Raw genomic sequence first — 24,094 nt, forward strand, 5'->3', positions numbered from 1 at the left:
CCCATTTCCCAGATGGTGAAGGTGAGACCAGAGTGTTCACAGGGCCCTCACGCATGTCAGGGGCCAGGATAGGCCCTGAAGGTCTAGAGGGCCGGCCCCTTTACGCTCCCAGCTGCTTCCTCCAGCGCGAGCGGCACTTCCTCCTGACTCTCAGACTCTCTGGTTATTAATAGCTTCAGAGCACAGATGCCGGTTAAGTTACAGACCCAGAAAGGACGATGGGTAACTGACCAGAGAAGCCCTGAAGTCCCCATCAACGCCATCACTGCCACCTTGATGAGTTCCTCTTACGAGCGACAGGAGCAGCCCCTGTTGGTGTCAGGAAAAGCCCCAGTGGGGTAGGTGTCCCGTCTCCCCTGGAAAGTCTCATGCAGGACCCAGCTGAAGTGGAAGGGAGGAGGGCTGGCTGTTCTTGTGGCCTTGGCGGGTGTGCGGTGTCCTGAGAACATTCTCAGGACCCGCCTCCCAGCTTGGGTCTCGTCCAGCTGTGGTGCAAGGACCCTGGAGCGCTCAGGCACACACGCTGCCGGCCTCTCTATGAGCTCAGCAAAGGTGCCCGCCCCGAGGGAGGGGAGAGCTGCTGGGGCTGTCAGGCCATCAGAGACTGAGGAGCTGGACAGGACCCTGGAGGCCACTCTGTCCTCTCGAATCTTCTCTCTCAGAGGAAGGAAACTCAGAGAGGAACAGAGACTCACAGGCAGTCAGTCGCACAGGAAGTGGCAGCAGCACCTAGACCAGAACCTGGGTCTCCCCTTTCCAGACTCAAAATCCACCTGCCGCACCAAGAAAGAGGTAGCTGGCAGGGTTTGAAAAAGGCTGGGAAGGAGAAACAAAACATTGGCCAATAGCCTCCTCCTCCTCTCTCTGCAACGTATCTGATCAAGGAAATAGGGGCTTCAGCCCAGGGGCCCCCTCTTTTGCTTTTAGCTGCTTCTCGGGTTGATATAGGGGAGCAAAGGAGGAAAGAGCACAGAGCTGTTTTCCAAGGAAACGCTTAGCCCAGCACCCTGATCCCAGGCAAACAGAACCCCTCCTGCAGCTCGGATTATTTCTGAGGTTTAGCACCTGGCACTTAATAAGTAAAGGCAACAAAGCAGAACAAAACCTGTGGGTGTGGGCATTGCGAATGTGCTCGGATGGACCCACAGGGACGGTGAGGGGGAAAGTGGGACAGACCGTGCGCCTGACTCATGAGCTTCGGCTCGGAGCCTCTGGGGTTCTAGGGCCATCTCCCCCATCTCCCTCTTGCTGGGTCCGTAGATTCAGAGCCCCAGGGGGCTCCTCAGCACACAGAGCCCATTCTGGGGACACTGAGGAATTCATCACAAGCACAGCCTGGCTGGCAGTTCCTTGGGGATGGAGTCTGTGTCACCAAGCTCGGCAGGAGCAGCTGGGTCTCAGGGGGACACACCTGGGAGGGGTGTACCTGGGGGGGTCCCTCTAGAGTGACCCCCTTCCTGGGGGCTGTGGGCCTGTTTCCCACCCCCATCCCCAGGTGGGAGGAGAGTGAGCTTGGACGGTCTGGGGGCCGTGCCGGGGGTCACTTACGCCAGCTGTGAGTTCTTGCTGCGGTTGTATTTCTGCATAACCTCCTGGAACAGGCCCTTGGGGGCTGAGGTCGGATGGCTCTCAGGAGGCACCGTGGACCTGGAGGGTGCAGGGCAGGAGTGAAAGAGGGAAAAATACTCTGCATAGGAGAAGCGGGTCATGGCCGGAGGCAGGAACAAGGATGGAGGGAGAGCGAGGGGGAGAGACTGACAGACAGACACAGGGCTCTGAACCAAAGCAGATGGCCGGGTCCTCCCTGTGTGTTGGACACAGCTGCTGTGTCTCCAGATTATTTTTGGCCCTTGGAGGAAGCCCTGGGAGATTTAAATGACCATATAAGACAACAATGAGGTTAACCTCACCCCCACCCCCACCGCCCCCCTCCCCAGCCAACCACGCAGGAGGCAGATATGAAGGAAGGTGACATTCTTCACCCAGTGAGAAGTGGTCAGCAGCAGGTCCCAGGATGAAAGGGGTTCAGTCTCAGGGCGGGCCAGGCAGGGTCCCAACAGGGTGGGTAAGAGATTCACGGGGCTGGGGTTCCAGGGGAGTAAGTCTGGAGAGACAAGCCAGGTCTGTGCCCCCACCCCCACCTCACTGGCTCCTCATTAGAGGGTCCTGCCATCCCAGGGTCGGGAACAGACGGTACAAATGTTACAGCAAAAGGATGCACCAGAAAGGTCATCCGGGCCAGGGCACGGAGTCAGACCTACAGGGGTTCAAATCCAGGATCTGGCTCTTTCTGCCGGTGTGACCATGAACAGGTGCAACTCCTCTGGGACTTGGACTGGGGAGGGCATGAATGGTGTAAAGTGCTTAGCAGAGGGCCAGGCACATGTGTCCACCATTAATTTGTTCATTATTTTGTCTCACTGATCTTCAGTTTTCCCATCCCATTGGGCTGATGTGAGGACAGGAGGGGTGAAAGGATGTATGGTGGCCACTGCGCCGATCTGGATAGGTGGGGGTTGGTGTGGGAACGGAACATATGGCCTATGTTGGCCCCACTTCCCGCCCTGGGGTGCCTGGCACGGTGACACCCCAACTGGCCCAGCCTGATCTCCTTTGCCCCTCTGGGGTGTGGGGGTGCCCTGCGGGATTGGGGAGGACGATGCTGCAGGTGACCAGCACCCTGTGGGCCATGGAGGTGCAGGCACTGTGACCTTGAGGACCTACAGGTTCTGTGGACACCCTAAGCAAGTCCGGGAAAAGGGGCAAGGGAGAGCGGGCAGAGAGGCATGGGGAGAACGCCAGCCCCCTCCGTCAGCTTTGCTTGATGGGTGTCGTCCCCTTCTACCTTCCTTCGCCCCCGCCTGCTCCTGAGCGCCCACTAGGCCTAGCACAACGTCACGATGAGCCCTCGTGTGTCCTCATTAGTCCCCGCTCATGAGCGCTAGGGTGGGTGCCGGTGCCACTGCCTTTTCTAGACGAGGGACTGAGCCCCTAAGAGGCAGGAAACTGCCCCAGGGTCACGTGCAGCTGCAGAGTCAGGCTTCCGTCTGTCTACGAGGCTCCGACATGCCTCTCTCCTCCAGAGGCTTGGTCCCCTCTCCGGCTCTAAGGCCGCCACACAGACAGGCCCTGCAGCTGGGAACAAGCCCCTGCCCCTCTTGGTGCCTTAGTTTCCTCCTTTGCAAAGTGAGGAGGCAGAACCGGACGGTGGGGGTTCCTCGGGGTGGCAGTGGCTGTGCAACCTTCACTGGGATGAACTCACATGGACACTTAGGATGTCGTATAGATCTAAGACCCCATCCCTGGGGCCCCTGCCAGGACCCCTCTCCCACAGCCCTGAGAGCCCTGGTTCTGGGTCATTATCTGCACTTGCTCCTGGTCCTCAAAAGGGGAGTGTGCTGGGCAGGGTGGAAGGCACCTGAGGCCAGGCCTTCCTCGGGGGGTCCCTAGACCTTGGTTGTGGCAAAGCCCTGGGCTTCTGTCTCTACATGGTCCTGGGGTTCCGGCCACTCTCATCATTGGTCTGTGTATGGCCTCCCATCACATTCTGTTGTTAGACTACTCCTAGCCAGGTAATAAGCATTGATTAAAACCCACCCACCACCCTTAAACTAGGACCTATCTCTGATGGCATAAGAAACAGCAACAAAGGGACAGTGAGGTTGGTGGGGGTGGCAGCAACATGCAACGATGACAACCCCTCATGATGGTGCAGGGTATCGCCTCCTTGTCATCCTCCCCGCCACCAGGATGGAGGTCGAGGGGGTATTGCTCCCACGTGCAAAGGAGGAAACAGACAGACAGGGTTCTGTTTGACAAGAATTTCCCAGCTCCTGCTGGCCCCATGCCCTGCATGACGGCCTGGGGTTGCGGGTCAATGGGATGCCTCTTTTTGCTGATCCTCACGATGTTCAGAGGGGTGGGGGGACAAGGACACACGCCACGATGGAGCCGCAGGGGAGGGGCAGAAGGACTCACTCCAGGCGCCCTGAAATCGGGTGTGTTAACTGGGCTTTAGGGACAGGCGGCGTGAGTGCTTAGAGCTGGAGCGGGGGCCAGGCCCCAGACTGGGTTCTGTACTGTTTCTGATCAAGGCTGCAGGCCCCACTTCCCCTCTGAGTCACCAGGGATGAGTCATTAGAGGTGAAAGGAACCTGGCAGGATGTGGGCGCAGGTCATGCTCTGGAAAGGGCCCCCTTAGGGCCCCCGTCCTTTGTGTGGCCGGGCAGGTTGGGGGTCAGGCATGGGTCCCCATCACCCAGCTCCCAACTGCCCTGTCCTGGAGTCCAGCTGGTGCCGGCTTCAGGCAGGGTGGGTGAGAGTGGGGAGCAGGGCTGTGATAACAATGCCCCTTAACTTCTCAGTCAGCCCTGAGTCAACAAGAAGCCCAGGCCAGCCCCAGGAAGGGTGTAAAGTTGGCCTGGACCTGGCTGGACGCAGGTGGCAAGCAGGAGTCTTAAGAGGGGAAGGAGCTAACAAGTACAAGTCTTCCCCATGCCCGCCACCGAGGCAGCACCCCTGCCCTGTTCTCTCCTCTGGTCCTCACACTAACCCTATGTCAGGCGCAGGTGTCATGAGCACAGTGCCTGGCACACAGTAAGCTCTTGATAAATTTAAAAGAATGAAACAAAACAAACAAAAGCCTTTGGTGGAGTAGTGTCCCACATGGTAACCTTGGTGTTGTGTGGTTGCATGCCAAGACCTCAAATTCCTAGAGAACTACTTCCCCCTCCCCTGCCCCACCCCGCCCTCTTGGCTGGAGACAGGAAGCCCTCACACCGATAGCCATCTCCCCATCATGCCCATTCCCGCAAGTTGCTGGAATCAGCCTCCCACCCATGAGAGCTGTTTCCTCCTCACCGACCGGCCAATCCATCCTTTCTGGGCTGGCCAGAGAGGACTCACATGTAGAAGAGAACATGAATTCCACGCTGCAGCAACTTCTGTCTTCCCATCCATGGCTGAGGTTCTCTGAGAGCTTGCTAGTTACCAAGCCTTGTGATAGACACGTGGCACAAAGCATCTCATTTCATCTTCTAGTCCACTTTGTGAAGGAGATGCAATTGGCTCCCTTTTGCAGATGAGGAAACTGGGGCTCAAAGAAGTTTGCTTCCTTTAGCCTGTTTGGCAAACTCCTATTCATCCTACAAAGCCCACCTTCTTGATTAAGTAAACCAACCCTTTCTGTGTCCCTCTAACACTGAAGCAAGCCTCTTTGCTGCGTCCATCCTGTTGGGTCATTATGTAGCTCTGGGCCTTTGCCCTCATTACAGTGTGACCTTAGGGAGAACAGGGACCAGGCCTGAACAGGGAAGGCACCCGGCACATCGTAAGTGCACAGTAAGTGCAGGAGGCTTACTTGAATTGTTTGCAGCAATGCACATATCAGCCCAAGCAAGTTCCGGCTTCATGCTTTCATCCTTTGTCTTCTTAGAAATGTAACTTTAAATAAAATGGGGAAGTTTAAAGACTGGAAGGCCCAGCTTCCTAAATCCACTCTCGCTGGTCCATCACGGTAACCTTGGGCTCTCTGTTTCATGAGTGCTTGAACCCTACTTCTCCATGGGACGAGAAGTTCGTTTGCCTTTCAGGGAGCCCTCTGGGGGCCAAAGCGTGGCCAACGATCCTCAGGCCTACTTCAAACTTCGTCCCTTACATTGTGGTGGGAAAAAAGCAAATTGGAAAATGGCTTCAGAAGGGAACATTATACTTTGTCTGGGATGCTGATCTGACTTTCATTGCTAGGATCCCAAAGACCCAGTTGGCCTTCATGTTCACAGTTGCCATTTTGATCAAAGATGATAACAATAAATTATATTCCTAGAGAATTTTATTGGATTCAAAGTGCACTTATTTGCCTAAAAACATTCCTTGGGCATCTACAATGATTAAGGCTCTTTGCCAGGTACTGAGGATACAAAAGTGAGCAGTAGCTGTTCCCTGTCTCCTAGGAGGTCACACAGTGTAGTTGGGGACACTCTCAGGAGGCCAGGTAGTGCCTTCCTAGGGTGATACAAAAGCTTGTGCAGGAAACAGAGGCAGTCACGAGGTGGGCACTCGGGGTACCCAGGGAGGAAGCGCAGGCTGCAGGATGTGGGAGAGGTTCTAACAAACTCCAACCTCATCTTGTTTGCTTATGGTAAGAATACTGCCAGGTGGGCTAGGCAAGTTTTTGTTTATCACCATTTTAGGTATATGGCTGCTAGGGCTCAGAAAAGTCAAGCAACTTGCCTAAGGTCACACAGCCAGTAGATGACAGAGGAAAGAATCAAACCTCCAAACCCACTTCTCTTTCCACTCTAGTCTGCTGCCTTCTCATCCATTCCCTTATCCACCCACTCACTCGCTCACTGAGAGCCATTCGGTGTTGTGAGGGGTCCGACCCCATCTGCTAGACACGGAGATTCATAGGGAGGAAGATGGGTGAGTCCCCTGCCTTCAAGGGGTTCACAGGTTAATGGCAGAAATAAATACATAGAAACAGTAAGTCATAGTCAGGGCAGTGAAGGAAACAGGCAGAAAAGAGAGTGAGAGGGTGACCTGCTTGACCTGGGAGGGCAGGCAAGGATGACGGGGAGCCAGCCACGGGGGGCCTCTGAGGACACATGTGAGGGACCCTTTCTAAACAGGCTCTGGGTCTGTGTGGATGGCCAGTGTGACATTCGGGGATAAAAGTGGACAAGGACACTAACAAACCTCGTACTCACTAATGTCGTGTCTGAGTGTGAGCACGAGACTGTCCCTGCCTTCGGCGACCCTGCGTCTCTGTGGGTCGGAGGCAGAGGAAATGAGAACCAAAGCCCGCTCCATGGTGGAGGAGGGACAGGAAACAGAAAGGGTCCTCTGCAGAATCAGCAGAGCTGGGTAAGCGCCTGAACTTCAAGGTGGGACAGACTCGGTTCAGTTTCCGGTCCTGCTGTGCGCAGGTTTTGCCGTGTATAAGATGGGCAGAGAAACATCCACCTGGCATGGCTTCTGTCAGGATCAAGTGAACAGCTGTGGGCCAGGCACATGGGGCAAAGGGAGGAGAGTCACATTAAAAATCACATTAAAGGGACTGGCTTCCCCAGCAGGGCCCAACCCAGCCTCCCTTCAGGTCACGTTGAGAGTGAAAAGACACAGGTTGACTCCTCTTCCCCTGCATGACTGTGCCTGGATCTTAGATGAGGGCCACGTGGCCTTGGAGAAGCCATTTCACTGCTGTGTGAGAGCTCTTTGATCCAGGAGGCTAGTTCAGGGTTTACACCTGCGGTGGGCCTGCACTTCTTACCGCTAGAGGAAGCAGGAGGTCAGGCCCAGTTCTAAGTCTTCAAGCGTCAGCCCTCCTGGGTGGAGCTCCCACGCTGGGGAGAAGGCTGAGAGGAGAGGCCCTGGGACATGTGGCTTGTGCTGCAGGCCCGGTTGGAGGGAGGACACCCGTCTCTCTATCTGATCCCTGGAAAGAGGAACCTGTGGTCTGATTTAGGCCCAACTGTCCGGAACAGGAACCAGGGCCTCTAGAGCACTGGCCACCATGAGTCCTTTTCACACTCCTTCCAGCTGCCCCAGGAGGCCGCCTGCCTTCCCCTTTAGAAAGGGCTTCCGAGTGACTGGCATCTCAGGCCTTCACCCAGCCTGCCTGGCAGAAGTGGTCCAGCCTCGGAAGGGTCCAAAGTCACCTGGGGAACACTCTTGTAGATTTCATCAGGGAACAGGGTCTAGACGCACCGTCACCCACCTTCATCCCTGTCACCTGGCTCTGGACATCAGAAACAGTCTGCGTATTGTTGCTGCTATTATAACTATTATTGTTTGAGGTTCAGAGATGTTAAGTGACTTGCCCAAGGTCACACAGGGAGTCAGCTGGCTGTGGAAACAATGAGATTTGAGGCCCATGCCCCAAGGTAGCACCCCTACAGTTGTTAATGTCAGTTCTAACCCCCGCCGCCCAACCCCAAATACAGACTTGACTTGGACTCAGTGGTGAGCAAAAGCATTTCTTAAATTTCTGTATTTCTTTCATAAAAGCCTTTTAAGATCCAATGCCTAATTACCTCTCTGGGTCTCCATCTCCTACGAAAGAGGCATCCTCTAGGGCCGTACTTGGGTCAGCATGGTAGCCACTGGCCACGTAGGGACAGTGAGCCCTTGAGCTGTGGCTAGTCTGAATTCAGATGTGCTGTGAGTGCAAAATACACACTGGATTCTAGAGACTTGATATGAAAAAAACAATGTAAACATCTCAACAGTAAGTTCCATATGCATGACATGTGAAAAGGATGATATTTTAGACATGAGTTAATTTTACTTGTTTCTCTTTATTTTTTAATGTAGCTCTTAGGATATTCAAAACTCATCTGCGGAGTTGCAGTTGAGGCCGTGTCCTCTTTCTACGGGGACGACATGGTGGTGTTCTATACGGTCCTGCTAATGGGACGGTAAGGCCATGCTGAGACAGGGGAGACGGACCAGGAGGAAGGATAGCTTTGCCGAGCAGATGTCATTTGCTTCTCAGACATGTTTTGCCAGGGAGACTGTATAGATCGGGTTGGAAACCCTGGCCAGATTCAGAATGTCAGTTCCGCTGCATCCAAACATAAAGCCAGTGGTATAAGGCTAAGCCGTGGGCTCTGAAATCAGATAGATCCAACCTCTGCAACACCTTCCACTAGCTGTGTGACCTTGGACTAGTTACTCAGCTCTGAGCTTCAGTTTCCTCATCTGTAAAATGGGCATATAGCATACTGCCTCCAGGAAAAGCCTTAAGAGGATTAAATGAGGCAAAGTGTGCCCAGCACCCAAGGCAGTACTTGGCACTTTCAGAGCTCAGTTAAGTCTAGAGAACAAATGTAAGTCATTATGGTGTTAAAATGCATTTTAAAGACCAGGATAATTTGGTCTTGGATGAACAGTGTTTGGGGTCTGCACCTTATGGATGCCCCAGTTGGCCTGTCCTCACTCACCTGGTCCATGGGTAGAAATGGGCAGGTTCGCGGTTGGCCCGGGTGGACGCAGCAGCCTCGGTGGCGGTTGGGCTCCGAGTCTTGTCAGCCAGGCTCTGCTCGATGGCCATCTGGACCAGCTCATCCTCGCTGAGGCTGCTGTACAGGTTGTACTCCTCTTGCCCAATGGCACTCTGTCTGCCCTGCGCACTGATCTTTGTGGCCATCCTCTTCCACCTCTCACCTCGACCTCCAGAAGACACTCAGTAGGGAGAAGCAAGCATCAACTCAGAAAACTCTGTGAAGAGATCAAAACCATCCTGATCATTAAGAGTTTTGCAAGGTAGCTATGTTTATGCATAGGGAAGGCTGTGCTTTCTTCTGGCAATCACACAGTCATTTCTCATCCATTCATTTTGATCCACCCAACCACCCATTCATCTACACATCTATCCATCTACTCATCTGTTCATCAGTCCACCAGCCTGTCTAACTACCCATCCACCCATCCACTCATCTGTCCAGTTGTTCATTTTCCCATGCATCCAGCTGTCCACCTAGCCATTCATTTATCCATTCACCCTCCCATTTGTTCACTTATCCACTCATTTGTCCAACTATCTAATAATCCATCCATCCTTCCATCCAACTGTCTATGGTCCTATCCGTCCACTCATCTGTCTATCCAATCATCCATCCATCCACTTATCTCTCCATTATTCATCGTCTTATGTGTCTGTCTGTCTACCACATCCATTTATCCATCCATCCTCCTATATACATCTATATATTCAACCAACCGGCCACCATTTATTTCTCCATTCCAGACAGCCTACCTATACACGTATGCATACATCATTAACGGAGAGATTATTTACTGAGCACCTCTTCTACGTCAAGTACTCTTCTGAGCACGACAGCAATCCCTGCAGACAAGATCCCTGCCCTTGGGGAGCTTACACACCACGCTTACACTCCTTCCTTCCAGTTACCCAGCAGCACCCTATCCCGCCACATCTGTTTCTCTGCACTGTGCTAGAGCTGAGACTACTAGACATGAGTCAGACATAACCCACTACTTAAAATCACACGATCTAGTTAAAACCAGCTGTTAAAATTACTTGCCATGTTAATTCCAGGGACTGTCTTCTTAAAAAAAAAATCACCTTAAGGAGAAATGGACTTTGGTTGAGTCAACTGCTTTTAGGAAATGAAGTAAAATCAGCTAAGCCTGATTTTCATTTTGACTGGCTGACATGCAGTGTGACTAGCTCAGTGGTTCTTAGCCCTGATTGAAGATGAGGATCATGAAGCCTTTAAAAAATTATCCAGTATACCTGGAGCACCATGGAACACCGTGTGCTATAATTTGGTTTGCTCAGCAAATATTCACCCTCCCCTTCCCCCAGGAGGCAGTGCCCCCCTCCCTTCCCCCATTGAGATTGGACTTGGCCACATAGCTTGCTCTGGCCAATGAATGTTGGTGGACATGGTAAAGCAACCACTTGGCACGCACTTGTGCAGGGGTGCTTCCTCCGCTGCCATCGCCAGGACTCCCCCCTGAAGCCACTGCCCTTTAGCTGGGCCCCAGAGTGAGCCCACCTGGGGCAGCCTTAGCCCAGCCTGCACAGAGGAGCTCTGTCCAGTGGGCCTGTGGACCCAGAGCATGAGAAAAATGCTCACTGGGCGTGCTTGGTTACGCAGCATTCTTGTGGTTCTGGCTAGCTGATTCCCAAAAGACTAGGCCATGCACTTCTCAGAGAGGACATCCAAATGTAAGAGTGCTTCACTTCCTAAGTGTCTGGGGAGAATTCAAATTAAGATCCCAATACAAGGGGGTGGGAAGGGATAAATCGGGAGTAGAGATTTGCAGATACTAACTAATATATATAAAATAGGTAAACAAGTTCATACTGTATAGCACAGGGAACTATATTCAATATCTTATAGTAACATGGTGAAAAAGAATATAAAAATGAGTATAGGTATTTTCATGTATTACTGAAGCATTATGCTGTATACCAGAAGCTGACACATTGTAAACTGACTATACTTCAATTTAAAAAAATATACAAAAATATTTTTAAAAAAAAGACCCCAATGCAATATCACTCTACACCCACTAGAATGGCTCAAGTGAAAAAGATGGTAAATGGCAAGTGTTGGAGAGGATGTGGAGCAACTGGAATGCTCACCACTCTTGGCAGGAGTGTCAAAATGTGTGGTTTAGCTCTGTGCTAGAGAACCTAAGATCCTCTGTCCCTGAGGGTCACTAATGGCTCTTCAACAGGTCCACCATGTGTCTAGAGCTTAGTGTTGGTCACAGGGGATAGAGAACCAAGGGGGAGTGGAAGAAGCTCAGAGGTGAGTTTCAGGAACAATAGGTCTATTTTCAATTCTGCAACTTACTAGCTATATGACCTTGGTCAAGTCACTTCTTCTTCCTGGACCTCAGTTCCTTTACCAGTAAAAATGGGAAGAAGACAGCCCACTTCGCCACGCTGTAGGAGCCATACATGCGGTGGGCAGAGTGGGCAGCTTGGGAGGGGCAGAGCAAGCGTGTGATGGGGACCCCTCCAGCCCCTCACCCCGAGGCAGCCGTTGGCCCTGCAGCCTCACAGAGGCTGCACAGAGGTACAGGCACAGCCCCGGCTCCAGTGAGCACCCCTTCCCTGATCGGATTCCTAGGGAGGCGAGGGCAGCCAGGCAACCGCACATCTCCTGCAGCTAATTCCAGACTCCTCAGGCCCTCCCCCATGGGTCAGACAGCATCCAGAGACTTTTCCATTTGTCACTTATCTCATGGCATTGCCTCTATAACAGCCTCAGAAGGTAAGAACGTTTTGTTGTCAAATCAACTCATTAATTCTACATCCTCGCTCTTTCCAAAAGGACTCGATGCCCCTATGTGATGGAGCCCGTTTGACAGACAAGGCAATTAAGGTTCAGAAAGGAGGAGGGAAAGGTTTGCATGAGGACAGGCAGCTGGAAAGAGGGATTTGGAGTCCAGGCTTCCTACCTCCCATCCAGTGCTCCATCTAGGAATTCCAGGAACACTGGTCCAAGGACCCAGCACACCCGAGGGTTCTGAGCAGGCAGGGGTTATATAGCATCCTCATCCAGCCCAGCCCCTGTGCAGTGGGCACCACGTCAGACTCTTGGCCTACTCAGGGGAAGGAACCCACAGATGTGGGCTGACCTTGAAGGGGCCTTGAGAGAGAGGATCTCGGCCTTTGAGAGGGCGAATGCCCCCACCCCACTGTGGGGCCAGACATCTCTTGCTTTTCCCACTGAGATCCTCAGCTTCTGAGGGACTTTGAGGAAGTTCCCCATTTTTAGAATCCTCACGTAGAAAACGGAGACGCTGGTAAGTACTGTTATTAAGGAGGTGGAGTGGGACTCAGGAGGGACCTGGCACGATGGGGCGTAGCACCGGGCCTGGCCGCTGGTGAGTCAGTGTGCGTGACGCTAGGCTGCTTCTCCGTCTTTGGGCCTGTGCACTTGCAGACTGGGGGTGCTGCCAGGGACACTGGGGGTGTCTCCCCAGAGTGGGGGCTGCTCAGCCTTAACATCAGGGGACAGTTAGGAAGCAGCCTGTGGGGTCAGCTTGGCCGAGTTCAAATCACAGCTTTGCTGGTTATTAGCTGTATGACCTCTTAGAATCTCAGTTTCTCCACCTTTATAATGGATGTACAAAGAGTACCTATTTCAAGGCAGGGTGAGGGTAGGGCTAAGGGGTGGAGTTCCTGGGTGATGCCCACCCCTCTTTTGTCCTCAGTTTGTCCTCATCTTCCTGCCGCCAGCTTGATTTCGGAGGCCTTTGCCTGGGGGCTGGGCTACCTTCTGGGCTTGAGTCCTGGAAAGAGGCCAGCGGTCCCCAGAGATGATTGTGATAAAAAAAATAGCCCTTTCCCAGGGCAAGTGGAGTGCAGTGAGCCTTGCCAATCAGGGGCCTGCGGAGGAAGCAGTGTTCAAGGGTGTCCAGTCCAAGGCCAGCTTGGAACAGGGGAGACCGGGGCTGCCCCTGAGGCTTCCAGGGGCTCCTCTGTTGCCTCCTTTGCATCTCCCCAAACACTGGTTCCAGGGGAGCCCCCACCTCACCAGGTGGCATTTGTAAGTTGGGGATAACCGTGGCTGTGATAGGGTTCCTTGAGTTAACACAATAAAACACTCAGAACAGAGCCTGGTCCATCCACAGCTGGTGCTTCTAAGCTGGGCCTCAGTTTCTACACCTGGGAAATGGGCGTAGAAACATGGGCCCTTGCAGGGCTGTGGTGGGGATTAAATAATAGCATATGGAAAGTGGTCCTTCTTCCCCCCAGGTTCCTTCCCCACCCCACAAATCCAGGCTCTCCAACCGCCAGGGTCTGCCTGGGAGCTGGCAGTGGGGCCGGGCTCCTATGGACGGGGTGAAGTCTCTGTCGCTGATTGAGGGGCTGCAGCAGGAAGAGAGGATTCCAGGATGTCTAATCAGAAACTAGGGGTCAGGGGGGGCATGGTGGGGAGGGTCAAGGCGAGAAGGGGACTAGCCGTCATCCTCCAGCGCACCAAGCTCCCCCTCAGCAGGGGACTTGAGTCAGGAGTGAGCACCCAGACAAGCCGCTTCCTGTCCTCCACTCATCCGCCATCCCTTCCCTACCTGGCCTGTCACCTGGCTAGCCATCCTTCCAGATGCAGTTCATGCAGCTCCTCCACCAGGAAGCCTCCCTGATCTGACGGCTGAGGTCTCCTGAGTTGCCTCCAAGGGCAGCCCTCACATTCTAATGCTTTGACTGCCTGCTGTGGCCTGTCTCCCTAGAGAGTCTAGAAACTTCCACAGAGCAGGACTGTGCCACATTTGTGCTATTACCCTAGGACCTAACCCAAGGCCTGGTACACAGTAGGTGGTTAACAAGTGTTGGATGGGCAGTTGATGAATGAGTGGGTCAAACCTTAGAAGCACAGCTATTATGAGAGGATACTGTGCGTGGTAGATGGCGTGACCGCAGGTGTCTGACTGCCCGGGCTCAAACCCAGCTCTGCCACTGGCTGGCGGTGTGATGAGGAGCAGGTTACTCCCACCCCGGTGCCTCCCTTTGCCCCTCTGTGAAGTGGAGATCATGATAACATCTGGCCAACAGAAGTGCCGTCAGACGAAACAAGGTAACAAATGTAAATGTGGCGAAGGGCACTCAGCACACTGCCAGAGACCAGGGGGAATCTGCTAATGCTAGTCCACGGCTCCCAAGACCCTGTGATTCTCTGCTCCGACACGTTGCTGCTGGGATGTTGACACCCAAAGCCGTTCCCAGTTGGCAATTTCCAAGGAGGCTCAGCCTGAGGGACCTGGATTCCTCCACACCCTCCTCTATTTAAAAAGAGCGAGAGTGAGAGCCACAGGGAGCCACTTTCCCCTGACAGCTGTGGTCAGGCGGCCAAGCTACGGCTGTCAGCCCGCAGGCTGTCCTGGCCGCCCCACAGACCCCGTAGTGCCCCGCTGGGCCGGCCCAGGGATCAGCAACGAGGTCAGAGTCTGGGAAGGAGGGAGATCTCCACGCCTTCCCCGAACCCAGCCTGGGTGCAGGATGGATTCTGCCCACCGCTTCCAAATCCCCTGCTCCCCAGGGCCCCTCCTGTCACCTCCTCCCTTCCTGCTGACATGACCTCCTGCCCTAGGAACTGTGGAAGGACCCACTCCACTCCTAATCCTGGGCTGAATTCCTGCACGAGGTGATCGCCTACAGATGACAATAGTGGATGTCTGTTCGTTACCGAGCCGGCACGTAGTGAGTGCTGTAGGAGTGTTTCCGGTAGGGACCACTTGGATGTTTCAGGTACGAGTGTGGACTGTTCATTTAGCCCTTACGCAAAGCACTATGGTTCAGAACTGCACCGAGTACCGGGAGAACCACAACCATGATGCCTCCCCTTGCGGTTAATTTCTGCTCTCACCTACATTGTTAGTTTGGGCCACGTGGTAGATCTGTGATGGGATCTGCAGATGTGGAAACTGAGGCACACCAGGGAGAAACTGAGAAGGGAGAGGTTAGAGGCTACGTCTTCTGACTTCGCATTTAATCTTCCTCCCACATAACCAATAGCCTCCAGTTGTTTTGAGTAAAGGCCCAAGTTAAACTGAAGGCTACATATATATTCCCCCAGATCCAGAGACGTCCTAGGAAATCTGAGGGAACACTTCCAGCTGGAAGGCTCCTGACTGTAAAACATTAGCCTGTTCTCTCCTCTTCCTGGGTACTAGGGCTTTAAAACCAAAACCGTAAAGATGGCTGGTGCTGTGTGTTCCTGTACTGTTTCCTGGTCATGTTCATGCACTGCATGGTCTGACCTTCTCAATATCCAAGGGGAGGAAGATTCTTCCCAATGCCCAGATGGGGAGACTGAGGCCCAGATTGTAAGCGGCAGAGGGGCTTGGGACCAGGACTGCCTGCCTCTCTTTTCATCAGACCCTCTGACACTGAACATTTAGGGCAGTGACCAGGGGTTAGTTACTCTGGAAGTCTCTGCACTGGCCTTGGGAGGAGGGAGAGTGGAATCCAGGCCACCTTGCTTGGCCCCCAGAGGGGCCCAGGTCAAAGCCCCAGGGCGGGCCTTTGCAACAGGCAGTGCTGACTAGCCTCTGGCTGCTGGTGTCCAGGGCCTCACAGCTGCTGGGGTTTGAGCCTTTTGTCTGGACTCTAAAGCTAAAAAGCCCCTCCCAGCTCTGCTAATCCCAGAAGCTTTGATGCTGGTTACATGGTCCTGGCTTCCCGCGGGAGCTAGGACTTTTAAGTTTCCGTGGTTGGGCCAGAGTTGCTGGAGGTTACCAAGGGGATCTGACCACCGCTGACCCCACAGCCCAGGAGGGGAAGCTGAGGCCCAGAGATGGGGCGAGATGGGCCCAAGGTCACCTGGGTAGGAGGTGACACCCAGGGATCTGAGCCTGTCTGAAGCTGGTTCTGCTCCCACGCCAGCATGCCCGCCGACCCTCTGTGGCCAGTGTATGTGCGGGAGACCAAGTCTCCACCCAAAGTCAGGTGAGCGCCCTTGCTAACCTGACTCTCTTGTAAGTGGGCTGGGACCCTGATGACAAGTCTTGGGAGATTATTTATTTATTGGGAAACACTGAGGAAGCTACCCCAAAACAGGAGGAAAGATAGAGGCTGAGAGGGGGAGAGAGAAGAAGAAGGAACAAGAGGAAAAAAATCTCTTTCCTGTTTTTTGGTGGAAAATATTCCATCTTTCAAGGAGAAGCATAAATTCCTCCCAGGCCCAAAGGCCCACAGTCAGAGGCAGTGCCGTGAGCACCAGCTAAGGAAAGCAACTGTGAATGCCAAGTTTCCATTTTACCTCTTTGGGCCCCACACTATTGGGCCTCCAGGTTCGTGGGTCACCTTCACCTCAGCCTCCCAAGCGGAGGGCTCATCTCTCACCTCCTGGCCCTGCAGGGGGCTGGTCCCTCCCATAGCCCTGCCTTCTCCCTCTGCTGCCAGCCCATCAGCAGGGCCCTGCACATACAGGTCTGGACCCAGGACCCAGGCCCCCGTTTCTGCCCAGGGCTCAGCAGCCTGGGCTGGGGCTAAGGAGGGGCGGGGCTTGCTGGTCCAGGTTGGAGCCCCTGACAGCTGCTGCCCTGCCCCTCGGCAGCCCTGTTCTGGTCACCTGGAGGACATGAACCCTCCCTCCTCTTAGCCCCAGGTGGCAGAAGGTTCTGGAAGCTCTAGCTCCAGGCTTCAGAGTAGGTAGTCTCAGGCAGGGCAGGGGTGCCCTCCCAGAGCCCCCTCCTCAGCCAGCCTAACCACACTCAGGGCTGCTGGAAATCTTACAACCGAGATCACACCAAAATCATCTAGGAACTTTCCCTGTTCTGTTTTTGTTTCTTTGTGTTGGCTCTCCTGCCTTTATTTAAATCTTTTTCTTCTCCTCTCTCTATTTTCCTCTCTTTTTCCATTCCCCTCTTTTGTGTCCTTTTCTATAAAAAAATTCCGGCAGATTAGAAATCACCTGACTCATGTCATCACCACCTCCCCAAGATGTTTCCCTCAACCACAAAGCTCTTAACGATTTCATTCATATTCACAGGCGTGAGCTAGTCCAGAAGCAGGTGCCGAGGATGGAAAGTCAAGATAAAAACAAGTCCTGTGACAGCCGCCTCCTCCGGGCAGCCTGACCCTCTAGAGCTCAGAAATGGAAGGACGTTGGGCGGGCCCAGAGATATTTTTGTGCCTCCTTTGGGAAGACTCTCTTGGATCTAGCTTGTCCACAATATACAGCACCTTATGATGCCTCAGTGATGCCAGGACGGGTCTGTTTACTGCAGGGCCAGTCCCCTAGGAGGCCACGGAGACCTCGGCTTAGATTGTGGTCCCTGGAGGCCAATAAGCCAAGTGGCCAGGATTTGATTCCCAACTCCAACGCCTCCGAGCTGTCTGGCTTTAGGCAATACCCTTAACCTCTCGGGCCCTCAGTTTCCACATCTGGGAAATGGGAGTAACGATCACCTCTAACTTACGATGCCCATGAGGCGTCAGTGAGAGGAATCACCACCAGCACTGGGCCAGCACCTGGCTCATAGGAAATGCTCAGTAAACACTCCCAGATGCTGATTTTGTTATTATTCATTGTAAGGTCACCAGGGGTTGATCACACAGGGTCCCCACCCTAAGGAGGAGGAGGGCACCCCCTGCTCTGCCCATGAGGCACTCACAGCCTGGCCTGTTTGTGCAAGAATGGATGATGCACACCAGAAGGGTGCCAGGTGGAGGTGGCCGCCAGCTCCTGGGGGAGGCTATGCTGTAAACAATCTTACCACCAGCTGTCAGGACCTGACTGTTCTGGAAGTGACTGAAGTATCTGCCCCTGGCTGCCTCGCTATGCTCTGCCCTGGGCCTCCGACGGCAGAGGTCAGGGGCTGTGGCTGGTGTGCTGACCCCGCCGGCTCTGCCCAGGCCCCTGTGAACTCCCTGCCTCACGCACAAGCTTTCCCCTCAGGGAGGCAAGCTCTTCTATCCTGGGCAGACTTAGCCTCTGCCCCGACTCACTTACCTGTCCTCTCTAAGGGTGGCTGCCTCCCTGCCTCCTCATTTCAGCCCATTCCCCCAGCTTCCTGAGGAGCTGCCTGAAGTCAGATTCTGGCCCCCTTCCTCTGCTCAAAAGCAATCAGAAAATAGTCTATCTTCTTGCCTGTCCTGGTGGGGGCTGCACCTCTCCCCGCCCCACCTTCCCCGCACCCCTCGCCTCATGACCCTTTGCTGTAACCACACTGCATTTCCCACCATCACCCTAGACCCGCCCTGGCTTTTCTGACTTTGCCGGAGCTGCCCCTGCATCTAGAGGTCCCTCTCCTCCATCCCCCTGCGCACCTGATGACATCCATCCATCCTTTCAAAAGCTATCACCTCCTTGAATTTGTTCTGATGCTTATACACACACACATACACACACACACACATACACAGACGAGGTATCCTTGCACCTCTGCATTGCCACATGACAGTTCTCGTTCTTTCCGTGGTATTGCAGTTTTTGTTTGCAGACTCTATTCCTCTCCTAAACCCCAAGCCATTGCAGGTGCAGCCCATGGCCTCCAAGTTTGCTGCTCCCCCCACAGTATTATACACACACAGAGACACTCCATAAATGGCACGTGAAACTGATGCCACCCACGCATATGAATCTATTCACTCAACCTAGAAGCATTTCTGAAAGTCGTCTGTCTGACACAGACATTGCCCGAGGCCTGCGGAACCAACAACAGTATCATTGATAACTCCTCTTACATTTCCATTTTTAGAAGTGCACAGCCGAGTGATATTCTGAGCAAGAAGCCTCCAGAAGAGAGGATAAGTACGTGCAGCCGGCTGATTCTATGTCCCCCAAATCCAAAATGAAAGTCACCAGCACGTTTTATAACTCAGGAGCGTAGGAGAGAGAGGAAGATGCAAGAATGTAGTTTGATTCTAAGAGGTTACGAACAGGCACCGCAGTGATTAGTCCCAGCCAGCCAAGCCATCTTTCCCTGTAAGAAAGTCAGAAGCATGCATTACCTGTTAGGCTCTGAAACAAGTACAATTCAGGGGTAATAAAAGGATTTTCTTGGGAGTGTCTTAATTCAGAACATGCTTCCTGAAATTTCCTTCTGCCCTGGCCCTGGGCTTCTGGCTGCTCTGCCAGGCAGTTCTGAAACGCTCTCCTTTGAAGCAGGGAGTTTATTTCGGGCCCACCGCATGACCAGTGATGGCAAGCCAAACTATAAGATGTTATGAATCTCAGATTTCCTGTTTAAAGATTGCACTGAGGAAGCCGCCATCCTGCCTTCGGTCCCTGCAGGGCGCGTCAATTACAGACTTCACTTCGGAGAGCATCTCGGAGCTTTGGCCCTGACCTGACGTCATCGTTTGTGATCCTTGACATGGAGGCCATATATGGGTATGTTTCTGGAACTCCCTAGGAGGGAGTGAGAGAGGAGAGGGATGCAGAGGGTAAGAGACAGAGAGACAGGGGAAGAGAATGGAGAGACACGCAGCTGGGAAAGACACAAGAGCAAGGAAGAAAGAAAGTGTGGGAGAGATGGGAAAAGAACGGAGAGAAAAGAGGAAGAGTGGGAAGAGAGGCTGAAGGGAGGGGAAGAGGAAGGAGGGGAGACCGGGAGGCTGGGAGGCTGTGAATAAGGGGAGGAAGGAGGGAGACTGAGAGCAGGCAGGAGGGCAGGGAGGGAGATGGGCTGAATGAGAGGGGAGTGAGGATGAAAGGGTTAGGTGTAGGGGCCTTTGTAGAAACTGCTGATCATGTAGCAGGTGGCAGAGCCTGGTATTTGGAGGTACCACGATCCAGCTGCTGGATGCTGTGGGGGTAGGGCTGGAGCTACAAAGGGCAGGGGAACAAACAAACACACACATAAGCATGTGGGCAAGGCACACAGCAGAAGGGAGCCCTTCCTCCAGGGCCAGGGAAGAAGACTCCTGTGTCTGGAATGGATGGAGTGGCACGAAATGTCAGTGTCAGGTGGCAAAGACAACACACGTACAGCCACACGCTCTGAGCATGCAGGATGCCAGGCACCTCCATGCCCACATCTGCGTTCAGATCTCAGGCTACAGAGTCTGGGGCTGGCAGTGTCATTTGGTCTACTCCTCAAAAGGGAAAACAATTTCAATTTCAAAGGCTCATTCCCATGCATGATATTGGATTTATGACCCGATAGCATGATTTCTTATCAGCTCAAACTCAGGAGAACCTCAGGATACCTTCAGGCTCACTTTGCATATTCCATCTGGAAATAAATCTCAGTGAGCTCTGGGTGTGCTGTGGTCGGGTCAGGGTTCTGGAGGTCTGACCAGGGCTGAGGACGGGAGAAAATGATAGTCCTAGGCTGCCTCCCAGGTACCTGCATCACCCCCGCTCAGACACTCCCACCCAGGACACTGTGGCTAGTGACCCTGCAAGGTCCGCTCACGCTCAGCCCCTCCCAGACCATGTGCCGTGATGGGGGTGCAGAGGAAGGGGTCCTGGAGCAGGTGGGGTCTGCTGTCTGGGCTCTTTATTGCTTGGAAGTAGGAAGAAGTTCCAGCAGACTCCATGAAGGGCATCCACAGGGTCTTGCTGCTTCCTTGGGGTCCCTGCCAGACGTGGGGCACAGATTCCTCTGCTCTCTGTGTGTCACAGACCCTAGATGGAGTAGGGTACCTTGGGATGGGCAGGTCACAGACAGGTACAGGGCCCCTTCTCAGCTGGCCCCCTGCCTTGCCTCTCCCTCCCAGTCTAGACAAACCTCTCATAGTCGAGAAAGCTGGAGAAACTCACTCTCCGAATCCTGTTGCCTGTGCCTGCACTCAGCTTTTGAAAATTAAGAGCCCAAATTGTGGGTGAAGCATCACAGGGAACCGGAAGGGCACTGTGGATGGACAGCAGGAGGAGGGGGCTGGCCAGGCACACTTTGACTAATACGGGACATCTCCTTGCTGCCCTCACACCTTTCCAGCAAGTGCTAGCATTACACCCATTTCACAGATGAGAAAGCTGAGGCTCAGAGAGGCTGGAAAGTTTGTCCCTAATCCCACAACTTATAAGTGATGGTTTAGTGATCTGAAGCTAGATCTGCCCAATGCAACAGCCAATGCTTTTAGACACAGCTCTCTCCCCATTACATGGGGACTCCGAATGTTGGGGCAGAACAAGGAGACCCATGAGGCTATGAATAGAAATTGGTGACTATTTGCTGTTCCCCTGGTCCTTAACTCATCCCACCTGGGAGACTTGATGCTGTGGATAAAGGTCCAGAGAGCCCGAGATAAAGACAGATTGGACTGTCTGTTGACATCACAGGTCAGTCAACTCCAAAATGAACAGGTTGCGCTAAGTCAGTGGTTCCCAACCTTAGCTGCACATCAGAATCCTATTAAACTAAGCCTTGCCTGCTTCTACCCCAAAGATTCTGATTTAATTCATCCAAGACAAAGCCTGAACAGCACTGATTTTTACAAACTTTTCATTAAAGTGTAATATACCCATAGAAAAGTGCATGTATCATAAGTGTACAGCTTAATCAACTTTCACAAGCAGACACACCAAGCATCTACATCACAGAGCAATATTACCGGCACCCCAGAAGCCCCCTTTCCCACCCCCACACCCATCTCAGTACCACCCCCCACCTCCTGCCACTCTCCTGACGGCTAGCAGCTCAGGTGGTTTTGAACTTCATGTGAGTGGAGTCTTACCTGTGTCTACGTCCACTGAGCGGTGTAGTGGGAGGTCTGTCCACATCGTTTCATGTAGTTCCCTTGCTGTGTAGTTTCCCACGCTCTGAATAGATCACAGCTGATCCACTCTTCTGTGGATGGGCCTTTGGGTAGTACCTAATTTTTGGCTATTATGAATAGTGTAGCTGTGAACATTCTAGAACATGTCTTTTGGTGACTGCCCATACCCATTTCTGTTGGGTAGACACCTAAGACAGGAATCTCCGGCTCAGAGAACAGGCATAGGTTCAGCTTTAGGAACATGGCCAGTTTTCCGAAGCCGCTGTACCAGCTTACATTCCCGTCGGCTGTAAGAGTTTCAGTTGCTCCATATCCTCACCAACACTTGGCAATTTCCATCTTTTTTCATGTTTTGTGTTCTGATGGACAATGTGGCATCTCATTGCAGCTGTAATTCATGTGTTCCTGTTCCCAATTACAAATTATACAAGCATCTGAGAAGCCCTGGCCCCAGTAACCTCTGGAGCCTTTGTACACAGCCCCAGAGGTGGTCCTGTGGAACAGTCCTCCAGGGAGGGTTTTCATGGGGATACAAGGGGGTAAATGGGAGGCAGATACAGACAGAAGCCAAACAACAGGTCAGCATGCAGGGGAGCAGGAAGAAGGCTGTGACCACAAAGAGGAAGCCCTTGGGGCTCGCACTTGGCCCCAGGAGGGCTCTACTCACCCAGTCCCACATAGAAGCTCCCCTCCCTCACTCTCGAGCTCCTTATACCCTGCTTCACTTTTGTCCATAACACTTACATCCCCCTTACTTATTATGTAGTTATTTATCATATATTTATTTCTATCTGTCTCATCTGGAAGAGTCTCTCTGTTCACTGCTGTGTGTCAGTGCCTACAACAAGGCCAGGCACATAGTAGGTGCCCATTAAATGGCTGTTGCTTTATGTGCTCATGGTCAAGCCCCCTGGTTCCTGGGTCTAAACTGGGGAGGGCTGTGGCACGTCTGCCAGCCTCATCCTGGCCCTCAGCCACACACATACACACACACACACCAGACCTGTCCCTTCCAGGCTTCCCTCCATATTTATTTTAACCTGAATTTGATGAATAAAGTTGAGGGGAGGGAGGCAGTGCATAGAGCCCCATTCCTAGTGGGGCCCAGGGAGGGAGCCAATACAAGCACCTTTTCCATATGATAAGGATACATCTTCCAGGAAGGAGAGAAAGAGAGGGAGCGGAGAGGAAGAGCCAGAGGAAGGGGAGAGGGGGTTGGGAGCTGGGATGTGGGTCAGTGCCAGCCCTGGGACGGCTCTGACCCAGCCATGGAACATCATTTGCTAAAATAAGCACCCCTGCGGCCTTGGCATCCCGGCCCCCAGCCCTGGCTGCCTCTTGTATCGGTTTATTTTGGTTTCAAGAGATAAAGAGGAACAGACAAGAGTTGGATCCTCACCCCGGGCAGAGCTCTAGGGTGGGGAGGACAGAGGGCAGACGGGGCGGGGAGGGCAGACAAAGGCCCCAAGTCCTAGGAGAGGCGATACATCGGTAGAAAGGAAGGAGGGGGCAAGGAGAAGGCAGAGACAGGCCCCCACCTCTCTTCCTTTCTGTACAACGATCACTGTGCCCTCTGGGGTGTGGCCAACCAACAGTGCCTTTCCTCTGGAGCAGTCCGGACCCCCTCAACCTCCCAGCTCAGGAGGCCAAGGCCAACTCCGAGGAGATGAGACAGTCTTCCAATTAATAGAGAGCAGAGTACGGGCATAACCCTCACCCAATGATGGGAGAGAGGGGCAGGTCAGCCTCACACCCTACCGGCACCCTAGATGTGGAGGTGACACCCACTAGGATGAGACGTCACCATCCAGCAGGGGCCCTGGGGACGGGCGAAGGGCTACCTGATCCTGGCCCTGCTCCCTCCAACAGCCCACATGTACGTAAAGGGAGCAGCAATGGGGTCTTATAATTGTTTCCATCACAATTAACAGATGTGAGGCACAAACGCCAACGTGGGACACTGGGCTCTTTGCAGGCGGCTAGGGCCTTCCTAAGCCACGGCTGTCCACGAGACAAGAGTGGCCGGGACATACTTTGTCAGTCTTGTGCAGCCAGTATCTTCCTTACGGAGATGCCACCCAGGTGCAAATCCAGTTAGCGCCACCCTGCCCTATTTCCAGCATGGGCACTGGTGCTGGCTGATCCAGCCCACTCCTTGCTTGCTGTGGGACCTGGCTACACAGCCCCGCGCTTCTCTGACTCTTTTTCATCTTCTGAGAGCAGAAGAGTGATGACTCTTCTCTCCCATGACTGTTAGGGGATTAAATGAGATCGTAGGGCTCACACAGCCCACCCAGGGTCCAGCATTCAGGAGATGCTCATCCATGGGGCTTCCTCCCCACCTGCCACGTCGGTGGGAGGAGGTAAGGTATAAGAGGGGAGAGCACCTCCCATGGGTCAGGCGGGCTCAGGTGACCAGTGGGCCTGATCCATCCT

At 53.4% G+C, this 24,094-nt stretch overlaps 1 protein-coding gene across 5 annotated transcripts in view; it reads right to left on the reverse strand.

Annotated features, from left to right (window-relative positions):
* The window catches only part of ASB2 (ankyrin repeat and SOCS box containing 2), a 54,048-nt gene that overhangs the window by 20,259 nt on the left and 9,695 nt on the right, over positions 1-24,094 (reverse strand). For 2 of the 5 annotated variants that reach the window (XM_072963633.1, XM_072963634.1), the window contains exons 3-5: positions 18,677-18,915; positions 8,943-9,219; positions 1,549-1,647 (exon numbers count right to left, since the gene is read on the reverse strand). In XM_072963633.1, coding sequence (XP_072819734.1) covers positions 1,549-1,647; positions 8,943-9,148 — 305 coding nt within the window. In that variant the 5' untranslated portion in view covers positions 9,149-9,219; positions 18,677-18,915. Of the gene's footprint in view, positions 1-231; positions 310-1,548; positions 1,648-8,942; positions 9,220-18,676; positions 18,916-18,943; positions 19,237-21,616; positions 21,768-24,094 lie in introns of those variants that run through there. The other 3 variants (XM_072963637.1, XM_072963636.1, XM_072963638.1) reach the window with 3 other exon arrangements.

This window comes from Vicugna pacos, chromosome 6, assembly GCF_048564905.1.
Source record: "Vicugna pacos chromosome 6, VicPac4, whole genome shotgun sequence".
NCBI classification, from domain to species: Eukaryota; Metazoa; Chordata; class Mammalia; order Artiodactyla; family Camelidae; genus Vicugna; species Vicugna pacos.